The sequence below is a fragment of the Sarcophilus harrisii genome, chromosome 5 (assembly GCF_902635505.1).
Source record: "Sarcophilus harrisii chromosome 5, mSarHar1.11, whole genome shotgun sequence".
In the NCBI taxonomy this organism is placed as follows: Eukaryota; Metazoa; Chordata; class Mammalia; order Dasyuromorphia; family Dasyuridae; genus Sarcophilus; species Sarcophilus harrisii.
This window is the reverse complement of record NC_045430.1, coordinates 207,480,784-207,504,385: the sequence shown is the minus strand read 5'-3', so window position 1 is coordinate 207,504,385 and position 23,602 is coordinate 207,480,784. Positions and strand designations below refer to the sequence as shown.

At 37.5% G+C, this 23,602-nt stretch overlaps 1 protein-coding gene across 3 annotated transcripts in view; it reads left to right on the top strand.

Moving 5' to 3' along the window:
* The window catches only part of LMBR1 (limb development membrane protein 1), a 178,735-nt gene continuing 155,133 nt past the window's right edge, over nucleotides 1-23,602 (top strand). For 2 of the 3 annotated variants that reach the window (XM_031939546.1, XM_031939545.1), the window contains exon 1: nucleotides 5-282. In XM_031939546.1, coding sequence (XP_031795406.1) covers nucleotides 217-282 — 66 coding nt within the window. In that variant the 5' untranslated portion in view covers nucleotides 5-216. Of the gene's footprint in view, nucleotides 283-23,602 lie in introns of all 3 variants that reach the window. The other variant, XM_031939547.1, reaches the window with a different exon arrangement.

Sequence of the window (23,602 nt, the reverse complement as noted above, 5' to 3'; positions counted from 1 at the left end):
TCCGACGTCTCCCCCTTCCCTAAAGGGGAGGAGCCAAACGGTTCCTCCCCCCTTCCCCGCGTCCTGTCCTCCCCCGAGCGCGAGAGGCTTCCGCGGCCGCGGCGGCTGTTGTTATTGTCGCGCCCGCGCCCTCGCTCCCAGCCCCCGGCCTCTAGGCGGGCGATGGTGCCGCGGCGCCGGCGGATCTGGGCGGCGGGGCGGAGGGCATGAAGGAGGATGGAAGCGGAGGACGAGGTGTCCCTCCGGGAGCAGCATTTCCACAGCCAAGTGCGGGAGTCCACGGTGAGTGCGGGAGAAGGAGGAGAGAGGAGGCAGCGGAGAGGGGGCGCTGCCCAACGCCACCCGCCGCCGCCTCCACCTGCTCAGCCTCGGCCTGCCACTGCCAAGTGCGGAGAGTCAGCGCCCGAGCCCGCGGGCCGCCCCTCCCCTGCCTCCCCTCCCCCGCCTCCCCTCCCTCGCCCCACCCCCCGCCTCCCGACGCGCTCGGCTCTGCCGGCCCGGCTTAGCGGCCGGGGCTGGGGCTCCTCCTGCCGGGGCCGCGCGTCCCTGGGGCTCTGCTCCGGCCTGGAGGGCTCGTCGCACTAACCGCGCTCCCTGAGCTCTGGGGTTGTCCCGTTAGCTTGTCCCTCTCCCGTCTCCTCGCAGGCAGCGGGGGCGACCGGGCTTGCATGCGGGTCCCGAGGCCGGGGGTGCTGGCGCCCTGCCTCTCCGTCGGTGTCAGGGAGGGGACGCCAGCCGGCCCCCGCCCCCTCGGGGGCTGAAGTTCCATGTTTCCACCTGTGTCTTGTGTGCGACAGAGAGGCAGTGAGAACCAGACGGACCCCACGCAGATAGAGAGAAAAGCATTGATGCATTTTTCTTGAACCCTGTTAGCAAAAAGAGGTGGACTCAGATTGGGGAGGATGTTTTTCTATCAACACAACACGGCGAGAATGTTTTCTTTCTATCCAAGTTCAGTAACTAGTTTATATATATATTTGGAACTAAAACCTTTTTCTCTCCCCTCCCTCTCTGCCTTCTCTGTCTTCCTTCCTTTCCTTCCTTCCTTCCTTTCCTTCTCTTCCTTCCTTTCCTTCCTTCCTTCCTTCCTTCCTTCCTTCCTTCCTTCCTTCCTTCCTTCCTTCCTTCCTTCTCTTCCTTCTTCTCTTCCTTCCTTCCTTCTCTTCCTTCCTTCTCTTCCTTCCTTCTCTTCCTTCCTTCCTTTCCTTCCTTCCTTCCTTCCTTCCTTCCTTCCTTCCTTCCTTCCTTCCTTCCTTCCTTCCTTCCTTCCTTCCTTCCTTCCTTCCTTCTCTTCCTTCCTTCCTTCTCTTCCTTCCTTCCTTCTCTTCCTTCCTTCTCTTCCTTCTCTTCCTTCCTTCCTTCCTTCCTTCCTTCTCTTCCTTCCTTCCTTCTCTTCCTTCCTTCTCTTCCTTCCTTCTCTTCCTTCCTTCTCTTCCTTCCTTCCTTCCTTCCTTCCTTCCTTCCTTCCTTCCTTCCTTCCTTCTTCCTTCCTTCCTTCCTTCTCTTCCTTCCTTCCTTCCTTCTCTTCCTTCTCTTCCTTCCTTCCTTCCTTCCTTTCCTTCCTTCCTTCCTTCCTTCCTTCCTTCCTTCCTTCCTTCCTTCCTTCCTTCCTTCCTTCCTTCCTTCCTTTCTTCCTTTCCTTCCTTTCCTTCCTTTCCTTCCTTTCCTTTCCTTCTCTTCCTTCTCTTCCTTCTCTTCCTTCTCTTCCTTCTCTTCCTTCTCTTCCTTCTCTTCCTTCTCTTCCTTCTCTTCCTTCTCTTCCTTCTCTTCCTTCTCTTCCTTCTCTTCCTTCTCTTCCTTCTCTTCCTTCTCTTCCTTCTCCTTTTCCCTTTTCTTTCTTTTCGATGTTATATTTTACTTTTGTGCATTTGACCTCCCCCAACATAAACATTGGTCGTGCCTCTGACATTCTGTCAGTGTTTATGATGAGGAAGGCACTTAGCCCTTCAGGGCTTTGGGCAACTCTCTAGGACTCCAAAATTTTAAATGATTTTGAGTCTGTTCTTTCTGCTATGTTTTTGACTTCCCATAGAATCTATGGATCCTTTCTCAGAATAATATTTTTAAAAATGCACAAGTGATGATTGCAAAGGAAACCAATTATATTGAAATATAATTATCAAAATAGGTTTTTTTTTTTTTAAAGGTTATAGATGCTAGGTTAAGAACTCTACCAGGAGGATTGTAAACCTAGAGAAGAGTCAGGCCTGGATTGTTAGAGAGAATTTTATGATTTAACATGTCTAGTTCTTGTCTTGGTCTAAATAAGCAACGTATTCTAAAGACCAGTTACATTCTGTAAATTGTAGAGTATGATATCTTCTTTCCCCTTTATTATACAAGACTTCACATAATTTGTATGGATTTTTTAGAGTTCTTTGATAAACATGGATTCTTATGGTTTTGGATATTAGATTTGAAAATGACATGCCCGATTTCTGTTAGTTACAGTTCTCAGCAATTTTTTAAAAGGTCATTATGTTTTCGTAATAGTAATTTTTATGACACTTGACAATTTTTTTTGGCTTTCATATTCTTTAGTTTGAGCCTCACAACTCTGTGATTTAGCTAATAAAACTAAGGCATAGAGAAATTAAGTAATTCTTACAGAGCTTTGCAGAAGTGGAATGGGCTACTTTAGAAGACAATGATTGACTGGAAGTCTTCAAGAAAAGATGAAATGACTGGAATCTCTTAGAGGAGATTACTGTTCACGTATAGTTGAATTGGATAGGCAGAGAACCCCTTGAACTCTGGGATTTCTGTGATTCTTTTACCTACCCCAGATCACAAACCTACTAAATGATTGGTAGACTGATTTTGAGTCTGTTCTTTTTGCTATATTACAAGGTCCTTCCTGATGTATGATATCTGAATCTGTTCATCTAAATTTTCAAATTTAAAAAAAAAAACTTTTTTACATCCTTTATTTAATGCAGTGTCTCATGGTTTGGAAGTGACCTTGGATGGGTTATACCAGGGGATCAGCAACTTCAGCAGGTTCAGGTTAACTGGAAAGGTTTGGAAATCATAGGATTAGAACTGAAAAAGACTTTAGAGATCATGTAGTACAAGTACCCTTGATTCTATTAATGAGGGTCACTCAGATGGTAAGTGGCAGAACTATAAGACTTATTTCAGTCATTCTGACTTCAGATGGAGACTGTTCATAGTGTACCATCATGCTTCTGTATCAGGCTGTGAAGTATGTCTTTTTTCAGTACTCAGTGGGAATCCTTTTGTAGTGCAGTAAATCCTCCTCTTCTCCACATCCTCCTCCTCTTCCTTCTCTCATATTTGAATTTAGGTCCTAGCTACCTGATTGCCCCTGGCATTGACTTTTTATTTAATTTCTATTTCCCTGAAATTTATGAAGATTGCAAAGGTTGCTTTTCCTTTTTTTTTTTTTTTTTTGTTGGAAGGAGGGTATGGAGGGGGAAAATGAGAAGCACTCAGTGTGGATGATGAATACTAAGTATATGTTGTACCTAGTGAAATCTTAGGGAAAAGCTCTAGTTCAGTAGGGAGGCTAATTAGTCTTGGGGGAGAGTACTTTGGTTGATGCAACTTATGGTTTCTTCTTGGCAAGAAACATGCAAACAATATACTTCTACTTTTAAATAAATACTTCAGAGAAGGATTCTGGAAGTGTTATCACTTTTAAATTTAAAATCACTAGTCACTGAAAATAATCTTGGATCCTGCACATTGGTGCTGTAGTAATTCATCTTGAAACAACAATTTCTTTTCCTCTTTAAGCCTGTTTTTACTTAGAGAGTCCAAACCCTTTAATGTGATATTGATAGTCCTTTACTCTTTGGCTTTTATCTTCCTTGCCATCCTTGTATCTCTTTTCTTTCTTATTCTTCCTTTAAGATTTAAGTTAAATAAAATCTATCAGATGTTCTTTAGGTAGCTCAAATTGATCTGTTGTTTCTCTTCCTTAAGTTATTATTGACTATACTATTCATGAGTATTTAATTATACTGCTATGTCACTGTGTTTGTATTTGTTTTGTTTTTTGACTTAACCTATGGTTTCAATGGAATAAAGAACTCTACATTCTCTTTTGGAAACTCCCCTCACAGATACAAGCTTACAATTTTAACTTTGAAGAATTGCTTTAGGCACTGAGAGGTTTAAATGACTAGTCTCACATCTTGTATCTTCTGGAGCATAGAAGTCAAATTCTTGGCCTATAAGTAGCTTCCCTCAAAACTCCCAAGTTCAGCAGGAACTAGATTAAAATGTACTTGGTGAAATAGTTAACAAAATAAATATAACAATACAGCATAGATAATGTTAGTTTGTGTTTTTCTGAGGTATGTTGGTTTATCAACTTTCAATATCTATTAGCACACACATCAAATATTACACAATTGAGAATATAAAATAAAATAATTGTACGTTACATTTTGAATACAGCAATTTTACATCAGTCCTATGCTTTTCACATAATGTTCATTTTTTGTTTATTGTGGGCATGGCTATCACTTAAGTTCTTCCTTTTTTCTCCTTTTAGGTAGGGATTAGGTGTCTGTATCAACACTTGGATATACTTCTCCCTTCTCTATGTGTACTTTATTTGTATTTAACTAATTTTTTTGCAATTGTACATAAAAAACAATTTTTAACACTCACTTTTAAAAATTGAGTTGCAGGTTCTCTCTTGCACTTCAACCTTATTGAAAAGGCAAGCAGTTTTATATAGGTTATACATGTATGGTCACATAAAACACATTTTCATATTAGTAATGACAGGGGTGAAACTGTGTCCCCTTTAATCTGTAAAATAATCACTCTGAAATTGTGTCCCCTTTGATTCGGAGTCTCCCAGACTCCAGAGAATCTAGGAGAAGGCATATTTTCCAGACTGGGACTTTCTAAGGCAAATCACCTCCCCACTCCCTTGATCTTTTGGGAAGCCTATCCCCATTCAGGAAGCCTTCAAAGTCACTTTCATTCAATTGGGTCTGATAATGAGTGGCTTGAAACTCCCAAGTATTTAGGCCTAGGGACATTGGCTTTCTTTTCAACTGGGAGCTTTAGCCTTAGACTTATATAAAGGATAATTCTAAAACTCATTATTTTTGCAGAAGTCTGGAGTAGGAATATGCTTAGCTGCCTACCAGGACTCCTGCCTGCTGTAAAGACATTCTCTTCTCAGTGCTAGTCTCTTATTTCCCTAACAGGACTTTGCCACTCAGAACCTTCCTAGCAAAGCTCACTTTTCAGTGCCAATAAAACATCCTTTTTTGCCACTAATATTTCGGGTTCTTGAATTCATTCATGTTGGACCTGCGCCTCCAACCAAAAGGGGATTCCCACAACTCTCTGCACTGCCACTAGAACAGAAGAAAACACAAACAAAAAAAAAAAAATAAAAAAGAAGTATGCTTTGATCTGCATTCAGACTTCATCAGTTCTTTCTTGGGTAGCATTTTTCATCCTAACTACTTTGAAACTGTCTTGGTTCATTATATTGCTGTGTTGTATTAGTTCATATAAATCTTTTTAGGTTTTTCTGAAAGTATCTTTCTTGTTATTTCTTATAGCACAATAGTATTCCATCACAATCATACACCACAACTTGTTCAGCCATTCTCTCTCTAATTGATGGGCATCCCTCAATTTTCACTTCTTTGCCATAACAAAACAAACTGCTATAACTATTTTTGTACATATAGATCTTTTCCCTTTTCCTTTGATCTCTTTGGGATACTGACCTAATAGTAGTATTGCTGGATCAAAGGATTTTTTAACTCTTTGGGCTTAATTCCAGAATGGTTGAACTATTCACTAATCCACCAACAATTCATGAATCATTTTCTCTCATTCCCCTCAAGTACTTGTCATTTCCTTTTGTTCAGAATGGCAAATTCCAGATATTTCCCTAGTTCCGTTATCTTTAGAAGTATAATCTCCTCTAAAAATTAATAGGAATTTGCAATATACAGAATCTTTTTATGATAATTCTGATGTCACTTCAGGAAATAAGCATTTATGTGGCACCATGTTATGCACTTTACAAATTATATGCCTTTTGATCCTTACAACAACCCTCTGAGGTAGGTACTCTTAATCCTCATTTACAAAAATTGGAAGAAAACAGATTAAATACTTTTCCCAGGGTTTTACAGCTAATAAGTGTCTGAGGCTTGATAGATCTTGATAGAAGGCCTACTGTGCTACTTAGCTGTCTAGAGGAAATAGGATATATATTTTATAAATGTGTGCATATTTTTCTTTTATTTGATCCTTATGATAATCCTGTGAGGTAGAGTTATCCATATTTTATACATGAGGACTCTGAAGCACAAAGAAATTAAGGGTTTTGCACAGACTGGTTATAGTTAGTGTCTGAAGTAGAACTCTGGTCTTGCTGATTCCTATTATGAGCCAAAAGTTGAAACAAGGTGTTAAGTCACTAGAATTTATAGAAACAATGCTTAAGTTTACACCTTTGAGAATTCACACATTAGCTCACACATTAGAGTTCACAAATTGGGGAGATTCACAAGTCAGAAGCCCACAATCCCATTCTCTCAGAAGAGGAGTCAACCTTTGGGTTCACACCTTTAAGAGATCATATATAAGGAGCTCCTGGAGTCAGAAGTAAGGGAGTTGAAGACATTGAAAGCCAGAAGTCAGTCATTCAGTTGAGGGGATTGAGAAGCCAGAAGTCGGAGTTGAGCTAGAGGCAGAAGCTAGCAGAGGCAAAAGACTAGCAACGAGAGCTCTTGGAACCAAGGAAAGCTAACTAGGCTATTTTGGAAGAGACAATAAAAGATTGGATTTTAACTCCTGGCTGTATTTGAGGTAATTATTACTTTGAACTGAAACTAAGTCTGCCTCCAGAAACCTCCCCAAGAAACCTGCTCCCAGAGAACCATCATATATTCTAGAAAAGAAGAACACTACAGATTCCTACTCAGTGTATGTTGGAGTTTGACTGAGGAGAACTTGACTGTTTCCTTTTTTGAAATGGGGAAATATTGATTCCTCTTTGATCTTGCTTATCTGTTGCCTGGAGGCTTTCTTTCCCCTGGTCACACCTCAGAGTCCCCTGAGTAGCTAGGGTCCTGTTAGTGGTTCTGGAGCTAGAACAACCACTCTTTGTCACAACAATTAACTGGCTGTAAGCCCAAAGGAAAAGGAAAACCCTATCCAGTTTTTAATTCAGTTTTTTTTTTTTTTGAGAATTAAAAGAAATCATTTATTTATTTATTTATTTTTAAAAATCGCTTTTTATTTTCAGAATACATGCAAAGATAATGGTCCAATATTTACCCCTACAAAAACTTATGTTCCAAATTTTTTTCTCCCTCTTATCCCCACCTTCTCCCCTAGACATCAAGTAATGCAGTATATGTTAAATATATGCAGTTCTTCTATAAATATTTTCACATTTATAATGCTGCTCAAGAAAAATCAGATCAGAAAGGAAAAAAAAAAGCAAGCAAACAACAACAAAAAAGGTGAAAACACTATGTTTTCCACATTTAATCCCCACAGTCCTCCCTGAAAGATTACTTATTAAAATTTTTTACAACTTTTCAAGCTAACTGATTTGTGATCTGTAATGTCCGTGCTAGCTTTCTGGAGGTCTTTGGTACAGGCCTTGGTCTTAGCAGGATAGTCACCACGAGGATGGTCAGCAATAGTGTCTAAAGTCTTTATTGTCTCCTTCACAGTCTGTTTTCTTCACAGTCTGCCCAGTCTGACTGTGTCCCCAGTTCTCTCAGCCCTTAAATACCCGATTACAATTACATCATTACAGCATACGGAGTATCTGTGAACTAGAGAACCATTATATCACTATACTAAGTACTAAGTATATGTAAACTAGAGAATCATCATCTCATCAATCACACTTAGTTGTGTGATACTTACGGTACTTTGTTGTTTCAAGTATCCTTCTCCAGAGATCTACAGTGATCTTTGGTCATCAGAACACTATTTGAATTTTCCTCTCCTTCCATTTGCACTCTTTTTGCAGTAAATAAAAACAATAAAGAATTTAATCTTTAGTTTGGAAGAGATTTAAAGTATTATTCAAATAGTAAGGAACAGATTAAAAAGGAGACAGATTTGGATTTAAGTATCCACCCTTTTGCATTGAAAAGGAAAGGGTGAGAAGAAGTGGTCCAAAGGAAGTCTTCCTTTTTTTTGATTTTTATTTTTTTATTATAATTTTTTATTGACAGAACCCATGCCTGGGTAACTTTTTACAACATTATCCCTTGCATTCACTTCTGTTCTGACTTTTCCTCTCCCTCCCTCCATCCCCTCCTCTAGATGTCAAGCAGTCCTAATGTTAAATATGTCATAGTATATCCTAGGTACAATATATGTGTGCAGAACCGAACAGTTCTCTTATTGCACAGGGAGAATTGGATTCAGAAGGTAAAAATAACATAGGAAGAAAAACAAAAATGAAAACAGTTTACATTTATTTCCCAATGTTCTTTCTTTGGGTGTAGCTGCTTCTGTCCATCATTGATCAATTGAAACTGAGTTAGATCTCTTTGTTGAAGAAATCCACTTCCATCAGAATATATCTTCATACAGTATCATTGTTGAAGTATATAATGATCTCCTGGTTCTGCTCATTTCACTTAGCATCATCTCATGTAATTCTCTCCAAGCCTCTCTGTATTCCTCCTGCTGGTCATTTCTTACAGAACAATAATATTCCATAACATTCATATACCACAATTTACTCAGCCATTCTCCAAATGATGGGTATCCATTCATTTTCCAATTTCTAGCCACCAACATTTTGGCACATACAGGTCCCTTTCCCTTCTTTAGTATCTCCTTGGGGTATAAGCCCAGTAGAAACACTGCTGGATCAAAGGGTATGCACAGTTTGATAACTTTTTTGGCATAGTTCCAGATTGCTCTCCAGAATGGTTGGATTCGTTCACAACTCCACCAACAATGCATCAGTGTCCCAGTTTTCCCGCATCCCCTCCAACATTCATGATTATTTTTTCCTGTCATCTTAGCCAATCTGACAGGTGTGTAGTGGTATCTCAGAGTTGTCTTAATTTGCATTTCTTGGATCAATAGTGATTTGGAACACTTCCATATGAGTGGAAATAGTTTAAATTTCATCATCTGAAAATTGTCTGTTCATATCCTTTGACTGAATATCAATTGGAGAATGGCTTGATTTCTTATAAATTAGAGTCAATTCTCTATATATTTTGGAAATGAGGTCTTTATCAGAACCTTTAACTGAAAATGATTTCCCAGTTTGTTGCTTCTTTTCTAATCTTATTTGCATTAGTTTTGTATGTACAAAGGCTTTTTAATTTGATATAATCAAAATTTTCTATTTTGTGATCAATAATGATCTCTAGTTCATCTTTGGTCACAAATTGCTTCCTCCTCCACAAGTCTGAGAGGTAAACTATCCTATGTTCCTCTAATTTATTTATAATCTCGTTCTTTATGCTTAAATCACGGACCCATTTTGATCTTATCTTGGTATATGGTGTTAAATGTGGGCCCATGCCTAATTTCTGCCATACTAATTTCCAGTTTTCCCAGCAGTTTTTGTCAAATAATGAATTCTTATCCCAAAAGTTAGGATCTTTGGGTTTGTCAAACACTAGATTGCTATAGGGTTTTTTTAAATAGCTTTTTATTTAACAAGTTATATGCATGGGTAATTTTACAGCATTGACAATTGCCAAACTTTTTGTTCCAATTTTTCCCCTCCTTTCCCCCACCCCCTCCCCTAGATGGCAGGATGATCAATACATGTTAAATATATTAGAGTATAAATTAAATACAAAATAGGTATACATGTCCAAACCATTATTTTGCTGTACAAAAAGAATCAGACTCTGAAATATTGTACAGTTAGCCTGTGAAGGAAATAAAAAAATGCAAGCGGGCAAAAATACAGAGATTGGAAATTCGATGTAATGGTTCTTAGTCATCTCCCAGAGTTCTTTCACTGGGCATAGCTGGTTCAGTTCATTACTGCTCCATTAGAACTGACTTGGTTGTAGATTGCTATAGTTGACTATTTTGTCTTGTGAACCTAACCTATTCCACTGATCAACTAATCTATTTCTTAGCCAATACCAAATGGTTTTGGTGACTGCTGCTTTATAATATAGTTTTAGATCAGGTACAGCTAGGCCACCTTCATTTGATTTTTTTTTTCATTAATTCTCTTGAGATTCTCAACCTTTTGTTCTTCTATATTAATTTTGTTATTTTTTCTAGGTCATTAAAATAGTTTCTTGGAAGTCTGATTGGCATAGCACTAAATAAATAGATTAATTTAGGGAGTATTGTCATCTTTATTATATTAAACCTATCAAACACTTAATATTTTTCCAATTATTTAAATCTGACTTTATTTGTGTGGAAAGTGTTTTTTAATTTTCTCATATAATTCCTGACTTTCCTTTGGTAGATAGATTCCCAAATATTTGATGCTATCGACAGTTATTTTGAATGGAATTTCTCTTTGTATCTCTTGCTGTTGGATTTTGTTGGTGACGTATAAAAATGCTGAGAATTTATGGGGATTTATTTTGTATTCTGCAACTTTGCTAAAATTATGAATTATTTCTAATAGCTTTTTAGTAGAATCTCTGGGGTTCTCTTAAGTATACCATCATATCATCTGTAAAGAGTGATAGTTTGGTTTCCTCATTACCTACTCTAATTGCTTTAATCTCTTTCTCTACTCTTATTTCCAAGACTAGTGTGGAAGTCTTCCTTTAGTTTTTTAAATTCCCTAGTTCGGGGAATGTTGTTCTGGGTTGTTTCTCACAAAATTCAGTTCAATTTATTAAACATCTGCCTGGTACCTGAGCACTGAAGTTACCTAAAGAGGCTTAAAACAGATTCTGCTTTCTAGAACTCAATCTATTGAAAGAGACAATTTGCATATATAGCAAATAACCCATGGGAGGCACTGGAGTTTAGAGACATTTGGGGAAGGCTTCCTATAGGAGGTGGGATTTTAGTTGGGATTTGAAGAAACTCTGGGAAGTCTGTAGTTGGAGCTGAGCATTCCATGCTTTGGGGACACCCAGAGAAAATGCCAGTGCCAAGAGATGAAACAGCATAGAGGCCCCGATTAAGCTTAAGTGTTTGGGTTGAGGTGTGAAAAAACTAGAAAGGTAGGGGAAAAAAAAGATTATGAAGGATTTTGAATGCTAAGCAGAGTAATTTATGTTTGTTTCTAGAGGCAATATGAAACCTCTGGAGTTTTTAGAGTGGAGAGAGGAGAGTCAGTGACATGATCAGACTTTAGGGCCAAATGGAGGGTGGATTGGAGAAGGGAGAGATTTGAGACACAGACTTCACTAGCAGGCTATGGCAGTAAGCCAGGCCTGAGATGATAAGGACCTGAAGCAGAATGATGGGAGGGTCAGAAGAGAAAAGGTGATGTTCTTGGGAGATGTTGTAAATGTGAAATAGACAGCTCTTGGCAATAGCATGGATATGGGTGGTGAGAGAGAGTGAAAAATCCAGATGGTTCCGATGTTGCAAACCTATGGCCTGGGAAGATGGCGTTGCTCTTTATGGTAATAGAGGAGGCATAAGGAAGGGAGGGTTTAGGGGAAAGAGATTGAGTTCTTCCCATCCAATTCAAGATGTCTAAAAGGTGGTTAGAAATGTTAGATTGGAGGTCAGCAGAGAAATTGGGGCAGGAAAAGCAAATTTGAGAATCACAATCATAATCTGTGGGAGCTGATGAGATCATGAAGTGGTAGTATAGAGGAAGAAGAGAATGGGACCCTGCAGAATCCTGAAGGACACTTAGACTAGGAGGATGTGATCTGAAGGAGGATCCAGCAAAGGAGACAGGTAGCAGGAAAACCAAGAGAGAAAAGGACAAAAGAGAGAGTTTCTAGAGGGAAAGACTGATCAAAGATGATGAACATGTCAAAGGCTGGGGAGAAGTTAAGGACTATGAAGATTGAAAAAAGGCCATTGTCTCTGGCAATTAAGAGATCATTAGAAACTTTGGAGAGCAAAGTTTCAGTGAAATGATGAGATTGGAAGTAATTGTAAGGGATTAATGAGAGTGAAAGAGAGAAAATGGAGACCCCCATTCTAGATGGATTTTTCAAGTTTTGGTATATGGGCAGGAGAGATATAGGATTACAGAGATGGAAAACTAAAATGAGGTTGGTTTTTTCCCCAATTATATATGACAAGGACATATTTATAGGTAGGAAAGGAGCAAGTACAGAGGGAGAGATTAAAAGTAAATAAGAGTGGGGATGACAGAGGTAATCTGTTGGAGGAAAAAGGTTGAAATAGAATTGCTTGAACAAGTGAAAGGTAAAGAGTTTTAGCATGGATGAAGGAGGAGATAGTGGCAAAAAATATCCAAGTGATAGATGAGGAAGAAGAGAGAAAAGGGAGCTTACAGGAAATGGCCTCAAATTTGTTTTCTGTAAAGGTTTTCAGCTAAGAGAGTGGGGGGAGGGAGATCGACAAGAAGTTTTCATTCTGAAAGATGAAAAGATTTGGAAGAGCCTTTGTGGGGAATGGGATAATGAGATAAAAGGAAGTTATAGCACTGAGGATCCAATTGAAGTTATATTACATAAATTTGTCGTGGATCCAGTCAGAACAGATGTATTATTTTTCTCCACTTTCATTCAGCAACAAATATGTAGGCTCAATTAAGACAACTGATAGGAGTGATCCTATGCTGAGGTTTGATTGGGTCTAAATCAGCAATATAATAGACTAGAGATTCTAAAGAAGACATTAGAGGCTTATTTTGGTTTAGCAAGGAATCAAAATGGGGAGAAGAGTGTAAGGGAAATGACTTGAGGGATCAAGAAATTGAGGTAATACTGTGAATGAGGAGTAAATAGGATTATTATGTAAGGGAAAGCAGAGGGAGAGGTGAAAAGTCAGTAGATTTTGGTCATTTGTGTGAATTTCAGAATTCTTGAATGTAGAGATGATACATTCTTGAACATAAAGGAGGATGGCAAGATCAGGGGTATAGCCTTTTTTGCATGTGACTAAGCTGGGTTGGAGGAGTAGCTCTGGGGGGGAAAGTAAGTTGAGGAAAATGAGTAGTTAGGATATTTGAGGAAGTCAAAATATGTATGTTGAAGTCCCCTAGTATGAGAACAGAATTTGGAGGAGAGACAAAAATGTAAGTCTGGTATTAAACTCATTGAAGAAGGAAGGGGATTGACCTGGGCATTTGTAGACAATGGCTATCAGGATTTTGATTGGGTTTTAGATATGAATAGCATGATCCTTAAAGAAAGAGAGATCATTAATTGTTGGAGGAAGGGGTAACACCTGGTAATGTCATTGGGGAGCAGGGAGTATTCCAACTCCCCCACCTCAACCAGTGAGTTGAGGAGAATGAATGAAGTTACAGTAAATACTGGAAAGAGTGGCTGGTACTGGAAAGAGTGTCATCAAGGGAAATTCAGGTTTTAATAAGAGTTCATAGATAGAAGAAGTGGGAGAGGAAAAGATTTTAAATAAAGTGAAGTTTGTTGCTAGTGGAATAGGCCTTTCAGAGGCCACAATGGAAAAACTAAGTGGAGTTAGGATGAGACTTTTGGGGTGTGAGATAGCAGATAGGAATGAGGGATCAGGCATTAAGGGGTATTGAATGGGATTTAGATATTGATCCAGCAGAAGTTTTGAGTCCCTGGGATGTGAAGGTATGACAATATTTATCCTTGAGTGAAGGGTGTCATTCCTCTGCTCTCAAAGACAAGCACAGCAGCAGATAGGAGGGTTTTCTTTGCATTAAAGGTTCTTCATATCACAGCTAGGAGATTGGACTGGCTTCAGGAGGTAGAAGATGCCTAATGGTGATATGGATGAAAGTGGTTGCTTTGGGGGCAGATGGAAGATGGCCATCTTGGCCCCTAGTGGTGTTTCTTCAGGGGATATGATTGGTCCAGCTGGACATGGGGATCTTAGCACCTCACTGAGGTTGTTGTTGCCATTTATGTATCCAGAGGATAAAAAGATATCTTCATATATTCTGAGTGTATTTGATACACTATTCTTCTTTACTTCTGTTCTCTGCCTGTCCATACATCTCCCAGCTCCAGTTTGACACATGATGATCCAAAAGCCTAGTTTATGGGAAAAGCTCCATTTTTTTCCAATAGTAGTTTTTCCCTGGCCTGGGAAAGCTACAATTCCCAGGGTTCCTCAGTACTTTAACTCTGCTCATTAGGCAACCATTCTGAGGTGTCTCTAAATGGAAAGGAAGGCAGTAAGTATTTGTCAGGTGCCTAATACGTGCCAGGAACTATGCTAAAGGTATTTGATTTGATCCTTACAATGACCTCTGGAAGTAGGTGTCATTATTATCCCCACTTTATAGTGAAGAAAATTGAGGCAGAAAGTGACTAAGTGACTTGCCCAGGGTCTTTTAGTCAGTTTCTGAGGCCAGATTGGAACTCAGGTCTTCATTATTCCTAAGACTGAGTGTTCTATCTACTTTACCTCATAGCTGCCTCTGGAATATGGGATATTGGTTTATAAATTAATGGGAAAATAGTTTATAATAGTCTTTCCTATGATTTTTCTTCATTGATCATATTAATTGCTTCAAGGCAGTAATTTTCCATTACATTTATGTATCACCATATGTTTAGCCATTCTTTGGTACTACAAAAAGTTATAATAAAAATACAGGAACTTACATTTTACTGGGGCACTGTGAGGGTGTGCTTTGGTAAATCATCTAAAAAATTTTGTTTATTCCCTTCTTGTTCATTAGTGAACATCCCTTCAATGGTTGTATAGTACATTTGTATAAAGATAGAGAAAATTATGTGGGCACATGGATCACTAGTTACTGAGTCAGTTGTCTTGTGTGTCACTGTTTATCTTTTTTGTTTTTTTGTAATCTTCCTCTTTTTGCAATATCTTGCAATTTAATCTCTAAATGCCTGAATGAATTTTACTAGGCAACTCCAGTTGTTCTTCTTGACTTGGTAAGGATGCCACATGATACAGTGCGAAGAGAACTTTGGAGTTCTTAATGCTTAGTACCTGTGTCACCTTGGACAAATCACATAACTCCAGGTCTCAGTTTTACATACATCTGGGATGAATGAATGAAAAAGCCTTTCATAAATGTTAAATTATCTATTAGGTACTGTGGATAAAAATGCCAGCAAGACCGTTCTTGTCCTCAAAGAATTTATTTTCTCTTAGGGGACAGCAGTACATTCAAGGCAGGGGTAGTCAGGGAAGAGTATTTTGGACAGGGAAGTAAGAGGAAACGGTAACTGGTAGTATAAGACAATTGACCGAGACATCCTTTCCAAGAATGGTATTGTTGATTTGATTATTGATCTCAAAGCTATAATTGGAAAGGGGATGGAAGGTGACAAGTAAATGGCAACATGGTATGGACATGGCAGGAAGAGGAGTAAATGGGTCTGGGTAAAGAAGGTATATTCTCACTAATCATAGCTTTGGGTCCCAGGGGTTGGGAGCTTGACTTAGCTTCTGTTAAGTTAGAAGCCTGGTGACCAGGGAATGCCAAAAAGAGGTTGCCCTGAAGGAGATGTGGGTGGGTCTGGATTAAGGCAAAGTAAGTGAATGCTCATCAATTTAAACTCAGGGGTCCTGGATGGATCCTTGAGTTCCTGTTAAGAGATAGGTGCTGGATTATCAGCAGTGTGATGGGAAGATAGCTTGTATAAGTATACTGAGATAGTTGGATTAGTTGGCCTCTAAGGACCTTTCCAGTTGTTGCTGGATCAATTGTGTCCAGCTCTTCATGAACCTATTTGGGGTTTTCTTGACAGACAGACTGGAGTGGTTTTTCATTTCCTTCTCCAGGTCATTCTTCATATGAAAGTAACTGAGGCAAATAGGGTTAAGTGACTTGCCTAGAATCACACAGCTAGTAAGTGTCTGAGGCTAGATTTGAACTCAGGTATTCTTGACTCTAGGTTGGGTACTTTATGCATTATCTATCTGCCCAGTCTTATGTTTGCAAAACTTAAAATCGTCCACAGGTACCAACACCAACCCAAATAACCTTTATATAAATGAAAACATTAATATAGAAATCATAAGATATTGATCTATTGTTTTATTTCGGGTGAACTTGGAGACCACACAATCTATTTACTCAACTGTCTACTTGCCAGAGATGGATTTGGGCATTTCTGATTACAGTGAAAGGCAGAGACAGCTTATAATTTGGACATAATGCATATACTAGGTAAAACTCATAAACTCTTGGTCCCAGTGATTCCCTTCTTTATACCCTATGTCATGTGTATCCATTCATGTACAAGGTTGATTCTAGGATAGACTAATAGCATTTAGAAACAGGCTTCTACGCAAAAAAAATTCATCTTGTGGTGAGTCTCATGGTTAGCCACTCTGCTCCATCACTTCATTTACTTGTGTTGTCCTTTGCATTTGTCCCTCTGATGTGCAATATAAAGGGAGATTGGTGCTCCAACCAATACTTTGAATCAAATGTGGTTTTCATTTATTCAAGTTTCATCATTTGTCAAGGCATCAGGATTACTTTTTCCTCAAAATTTCAGTAGCAATCTTGTATGGAAAAAATGTTATCATTCCTTTAACTGTCATGCACTAAAGATTAAAATACCCTCTGTTAAAATATATATGCATATATACACACATACATATATATATATATAAAACATTTATAAACAACTGTATCAAATACTTTTATCTTTCTTTTGTACATAGTAGTCTTTTGAATGTATGTGCTTCAGATGCTAGTCCACTTTGAAAATCCTGATACTCTCCATGGAAGTTTTCGATTCTGTACTGTATGAGGGATGTGTGTCTCAGACCTCTTGTGAGACTGATGGAGGTTCATAAGTTGAGGTAGCCAAGACTTAGATGTTGTGTTTAAAAAAATTACATGATAAATTTAAAAAAATATGGCATTGTTTGCTTACTTGAGACAGGACAGCTGGAAAATTCAAACTGATTCCACAGTGGTTAGGAAAGTATTAATAGGCTAAAAATTTTTTTGTTTGATTGATCCTATCCACTCCCATTATAAATTTCTGTCCTTACTCTCTCCTCAAATTTCTTTCCCCCACATTACTGCATAAATAATCTTCATAATATATTGCTATAACATGACCATATTACTTCTCCATTAAGAAAACTGGTGATTTCCCCATTGACTACCAAATGTTGTGGCATTCAAGGCCTTTCAATTTAACATGAACCTTCTTGTCTAGCTTTATCTCTTTTCTTTCAGTGAATTAAATTATTAGCTGACCCCTGCCTTCACCCCACTTTCATCCTATTCTCTCCTTCCATCTTGCCTCTGCCTATGCCTTCCTTATGTGTAGAGTTGATTCCTTCCTGTCCTCCTATCCATGTTCCTTGAAATTTCTTCTTTCAGTGTCTATTTCATCTTTCCCTCCTTAAATTTCTTATATCACTTTGCTGGGAACTTCTTGCTGTTTTCATATTAGACTGTATCATATTTAGTGATAACCGTTAAAACCACCCCCCATCATTCCTCCCCCACCCCCATTCTACTATTAGATTATAAGCTCTTTGAGAGTAGGAGCTATGCTATGTCATTTTGTATCTCTGATGCCAAGCAATGCACTCTGAACATAGTGAGTATCATAATAGAAATTGGTTGAATTGAATTATGGACTTTGTAAGAATTAGAAGTAGTCAGAATGTATCATGACTTTTTGAATTTAGCACCATCCTGTCCTACAAAAGATCCTTACAAAAACATTTGTGAGGAAAACAGCAGGGATGATATCCTCATTATATAGAAATATACATTGAGGGTCATATGGATTATGTGACTGGCCAAGGTTACACCAAATAAATGGAAGAACCAAAACCCATTGATTCTTTGATTCAGTGCCTTAGTATCTACTCAAGGACTTTGCAAACCACATACTTTCCACCAACCCCGTCCCATATCTGCTTACTTTTTAGTATGATTTTAGTTGAATATCTTAGATTTAATGATGTCAATTGTAATAGTAAAAAATTTTCCAAGTTAACTTAGGTTTGTTTGGATTTGTTGAATATTCTGATACTGAACATAATGAAGACTTTTTTTATATCCCCAGTGCTTTTATTAAGGACTTTAAAAGTATATGTAAAATTTATTGCATGGTTTATATTACTTGTGTGTTATTGAAAAGCTATCAGTACAATAACTTCCTAGACTTATACCTTGTATCATCTTTATCCATTCATGTACAAGGTTGATTCTAAGATGGGATAACAGTATTTAGAAATAGGTTACTACCAAAAAAACTTCATCTTGTGATGAGTCTCATGGTTAGCCACTCTGCTCCATCACCTCATTTACTTCAGTGTTATCTTTTGCATTTGTCACCCTGATGTGCAATACAAATGGTGATGGGTTCTGCTATTTTCTAGGTAATGTGCTCTATACTGGGATACAAAGACAAAACTGAACATCTCCAGGAACTTAAATGTTTTTAGGGGAGACAAAATGTATAAATGTGCATATAGGTATATTGCAAAATAGTTTAAGGAGGGAGGCTATTAGCAGGTGATGGTGGGGTGTATCAGGAAAGGGTTCAAATAGAAGGTAATGCTTGAGCTGAGGGTTTTATGATGTGAAGTTTTAAAAGGAAGTATCTTCCAGATATGGGGGCACAAAGGTGAGAGAGAGCTATATTTGAAGAATAGCAAGAAGGCCATTTTAGTTAGACTGTAACATGTGGGAAGGGGAATAATGTATTTTGTTATTATTCTTCTAAACATTTTGATTTATTGTTTATTTTAAATATTGTTTTTAAATTTTGAGTTCTGAATTCTTTCCTTCCCTTATTTTGCCTTCCACTCTAAAAACTCTTCCTTATGCACCTCTTTAACTTGAGAAAATTTTCTCCATTCTACTAGGACATTCTTTCTCACCCCTATTTTTTGAGATCACCCTAACATAATTGACTCATACCTATACCCTCTATGTAGAATCCTTCTAACTGTTCTAATAATGATAATGCTCTTAAGAGTTATATGTATTATTTTCCCATATAGGAAGATAAATAGTTTACCTTTGATGATCCCCATATGATGATTTACTTTTTCATATTTATTTTATTATCCTCTTAAGTTTTGTGTTTTTTGTTTTGTTTTTTGCTGAGGCAATTGGGGTTAAGTAACTTGCCCAGGGTCACATAGCTAGGACATGTTAAGTGCCTGAGGTCAAATTTGAACTCAGTTCCTCTTGACTAAAGGGCTGGGTACTCTATCCACAATGCTACCTAGCTGTCCCAAGTCTTATTTTTGAATGTCATATTTTCTGTGTGGCTCCTATCTTTTCATCAGGCATGCTTGAAGTCCTCATTTATTTCTGAAGGATTATATCCAGGCCTTTTTTTTTTTTTTTTTTTTAATCAAAGCTGATTTCAGGTAGTCTAATAATTCTTAAATCATTTCTCTTTGATAAGTTTTTCAGGTTAGTTGTTTTATTACCAATGAGATACTTCACATTTTCTTCCATTTCCCCCTGTCTTTTTTGACTTTTATTATTTTTTTTGATGCCTCATTAAGTCATTAATTTCCATTTGCCCAATTGTAATTTTTAAGGAATTCTTTTCTTCAGTGAATTTTTCATATCTCTTTTTCTGTTTGGCCAATTCTATTTTTAAGATGTTATTTTCTTTATTTTATTATTTTGTGCCTCTTACCAATTTCTTCTTTTTAGAATTTTCTTGAATTATTCTCATTTCTTTTCCCAATTTTTCCTCCATTGTTTTTTCTTTTAGGAATTCTTGCTGCCCTTGGGTCCATTTAGCATTTTCTTTGAAGTTCTGCTATTAGCTGTTTTCACATTCTTGTCTTCTTCTGAGTTTGTCTTAGTCTTCCCTCCCCTCATAGGAACTTCTTGTAGTCAACTTCTTTTTTGTTGTTTGCTCATTTTTCTTCACTTTGAACTTTATGTTAAAATTGAGTTCTTCTCATTTTGGAGTAGAGACTAAACTATTGTAAACTTCAGTCTTATTCATGATGCTGTTTTCCAGAGTGGTAGAAACAAAATTTTGAACCCCAAATAAATAAGTAGTAAATGAACAACCTTAGGATGAATGAAATAGTTTAAACTTTTAATATGTTGCTGCAGGATTGAGTGTAAAAACTCAAAATGAGCCTACACACAGTTCTCAGGGCAAGAATTTTTTGTAATATTACATATTACACATAATAATAAATAATATTAATATTGTCTTTTATCCTTAATTCCTGCTACAAAATTTCTGCCCCATCTTCCCATTGGCTGGAGAGATGAGGTTAACTTTCTTTCCAGGTTCTCGTACAACATATAATCCTTAATATGTCCCCCTTCCTCATTATATACATTGTTCCAATGAATAAATTTTTTTTTTGTTTGCTCTATGTAGTAAATCTTTGGTATTAAAATGGTATAATAATGAATAAGTAAATTAATTTAGATAGTATTGCCATGTTTATTATATTGGCATACCCCAACCATGAACAATTACTTTCTCTCTAATTGAACATTCTTAAATTGGGGAGGTTGAACAAATTTTGGCTTATTGATATAATGTAGTATTATTATGATGTATGAAATGATGTAGAGTGAACCAAGTGAACAGTTTATGATTTGACTACAACATTATAAAAGACAATTACTAAAAGACTTAAGAACTTTGATGAGTACAGTGGCCAATCAGAACTCAAGAAGATTATTGATAAATTTTGCTGTCCCATCTCTTGGTAAAAACGTGATAGATCAGAGGTCCAAAATGAGATATATGTTCTCATACATGACCAGTGTGCAAATTTGTTTGCTTGCCTATACTTTTTTATTATAAGGGAGGACTTTTGTAGGGTGTGGGGAAAAGTTAGGAAAGTACAAGTACAATGATACAAAAAAAGCTCTTAAAAAAAGAATATTAATAAAATAATAAAAACTACATGGAAGAAAGTAGAAAGAAGTTCAGAAGGGAATACAAATAAACAGGTCACTCTTGATGCCACCATATTAAATTTAATAGGGATTTTTAGTTTTGCCAGAAACTTGTAACCATCTGCAGTCAATAATATCCTCCTATATTTTTACACATCAGAGCAACTATGCATGAGTATATCTGTATATACTTACACTCTGGCCTAGCCAGAGGGGCTGGGAAGCATATATACAGAGCAAACTTTGTAGACTTGGAGTTTGCCATAGCAGAGGAAGTTACTACTAGTATCTGTAAGTTCTATCCTAAATATCTTTGGCAAGGAGGGTATTGCCAGTAATTATATTGGTGGGGTCATTATATTGGTGGGAAGAAGGTCATTATTCTTGTTGGAGCACATTAAAAAACTGTTGATATTTTCATAGCCTTGGGGTCAGTATAGGCTGAGGCTTCACTCTCCCTTCTGATGCTCTTTGTTGATTACAATAAGAAGTCCAAGACAGCCCCCAAAGCCAAAAGTATCCACAACTGCAATGGAATCCTGCAACTCTATCCTGACCACTCATATCATATTGCAAGACTAGAATTGTGCATTTGTGGGGAAAATGAGGCTACCTGTTTTCTGAACCTGGATGTGAAAATGACTCACCAACTTTAATTGGGCTCTTTAGCCAAAGTCTGATTTCCTGCAGTTGGTTACTTTATGTCCTTTAAAGAGTTCCATACCAATCTGGTGCTTTATGCTCAACTCTATCATCTTTGGTTACCTATTTGCTTATTGTCTGTCTCTATTAAGAATGGCAATCACGAGTAACTCTTGGTAGCTGGGATTTCTAATGCCCAATCTAGCCAGATGGTGAAATTTGACTCCTGTCAGGGTAAATACATGATCTGCTGCCTGCTGTACTGATGTGATATCAGTATTGCTGTTGCCATCATCAACGTCAAGTTAACAATTCTTTTTGTAAATTAATGTCCCACTAGCTTCAAGGTTTCCATCAACAATCAGCTCACAACTGTGTAAATAGCAGTCATTTCTGCTTTAGCTAGAAACCTAAGAGTCTTCCCTTCCCAGATTTATTTATTTATTTAGATTATTATTATCATTATTATTATTATTTGGTACTAGGCTAAAGAGGAGCTCCTTTTCCTTATTTGATGCCTTGATAACTGAATGGGTATGGACTCAGTCTGAGTCCATTTAGCTTAAAAAGGCCAAGGCCTCTTATTTCCTTTCATTTCATCCAGGACCATCTCCAGTCTTCCTGATCTATATCCTGCCACTGAGGCTGCCTGATAGGAGAAGTGAGCCACATGATTTGGCACAGCCCTCCTTCACTTCAATTTAATTCACTTACATGTCATGGCATCACTTCTCTGATGTCATGGATGTCTCCCTGATGTCATGGATGTCTCCCTGATGTCATGGATGTCTTCTAGAACAAAGGACAAATAACAACTACCACCAAATTTGTATATTTGACATTAGTGAAGACAAAGGTTGAAGAATTATCTGAGTTTGGGAGTATTTGACTTGGCTGCCCTGGTGAAGATTAAAGTGAGGAGTTCTAGAAGGAATCTTAACAACCACTTCATTTGGCCTATCCTTTTGTGTCTTTGGATTCTTACCATCCCATATAAAATCTTCCCTCACCTGTAATAAATGCATATATTTGGTAGTATATTTACACTGAAAATTATGGATAGAAAACTCAACAAATATATAATAGAGCAGGGGTCCTCAAACTTTTTAAATAGGGGGCCAAGTTCACTGTCCCTCAGACTGTTGGAGGGCCGGACTATAGTAAAAACAAAGACTTTGTTTTGTGGGCCTTTAAATAAAGAAACTTCATAGATCTGGGTGAGGGGGATAAACGTCCTCAGCTGCTGCATCTGGCCGCGGGCCATAGTTTGAGGACCTGTATAATAGAGATTGAGTCACAGTCCTTTTTTTTCTTTTCTTCTTTGTCAAGTTTGTGTTAAAAATGAAATAAAAACAAGTAAAAACATCTGGCAGTACTCATATCTTTTTTGATGAAACCATTTTGCTTTTGTTTGATATTATTTTGGCCTGCTTGATAGTTTTAGTAATCTTTCATTGAAAATAAGAGTATTGGGAATCATTAGACAAGAAATAGCTTTTCAAAGAATACTTTTTCACAGTAACTGATACAATCTAGTGGGTGGAGGCTTATGAAAATGTTCTTAATTTATATTATATACATAAGTAAATTATTTTATTGGCATATTTTATGTTTAATTGTTATTTATATTTATTTTCCCTGACTAAGAGAATCTCTCCTTTTGTTCCTAGACAGAATTTATTTTATTTTGTTATGATAAGTAAAAGGTTTTCATAAGGAACCAATACCATTTATATACAGATGTATATAAGGCCTATGTAGTAGAAACATGATAGGCAAAAAATGGGATCATTTAGAAATTTAAAATTTTTTTATAATAGTTTTTTATTTTTCAAAACACATGCAGAGATGGTTTTCGACATTCACCTCTGCAAAATCTTGTTTTCTAAATTTTTCTCCCTCCCACTTTCCTTCATCCCCCAAACAGCAAGCAGTCCAACATAAGATAAACATGTGCAATTCTAAACATATTTCCATATTTATTATGCCAAACAAGAAATATCAAGTCAAAAAAAAATTAAAAAACGAGGA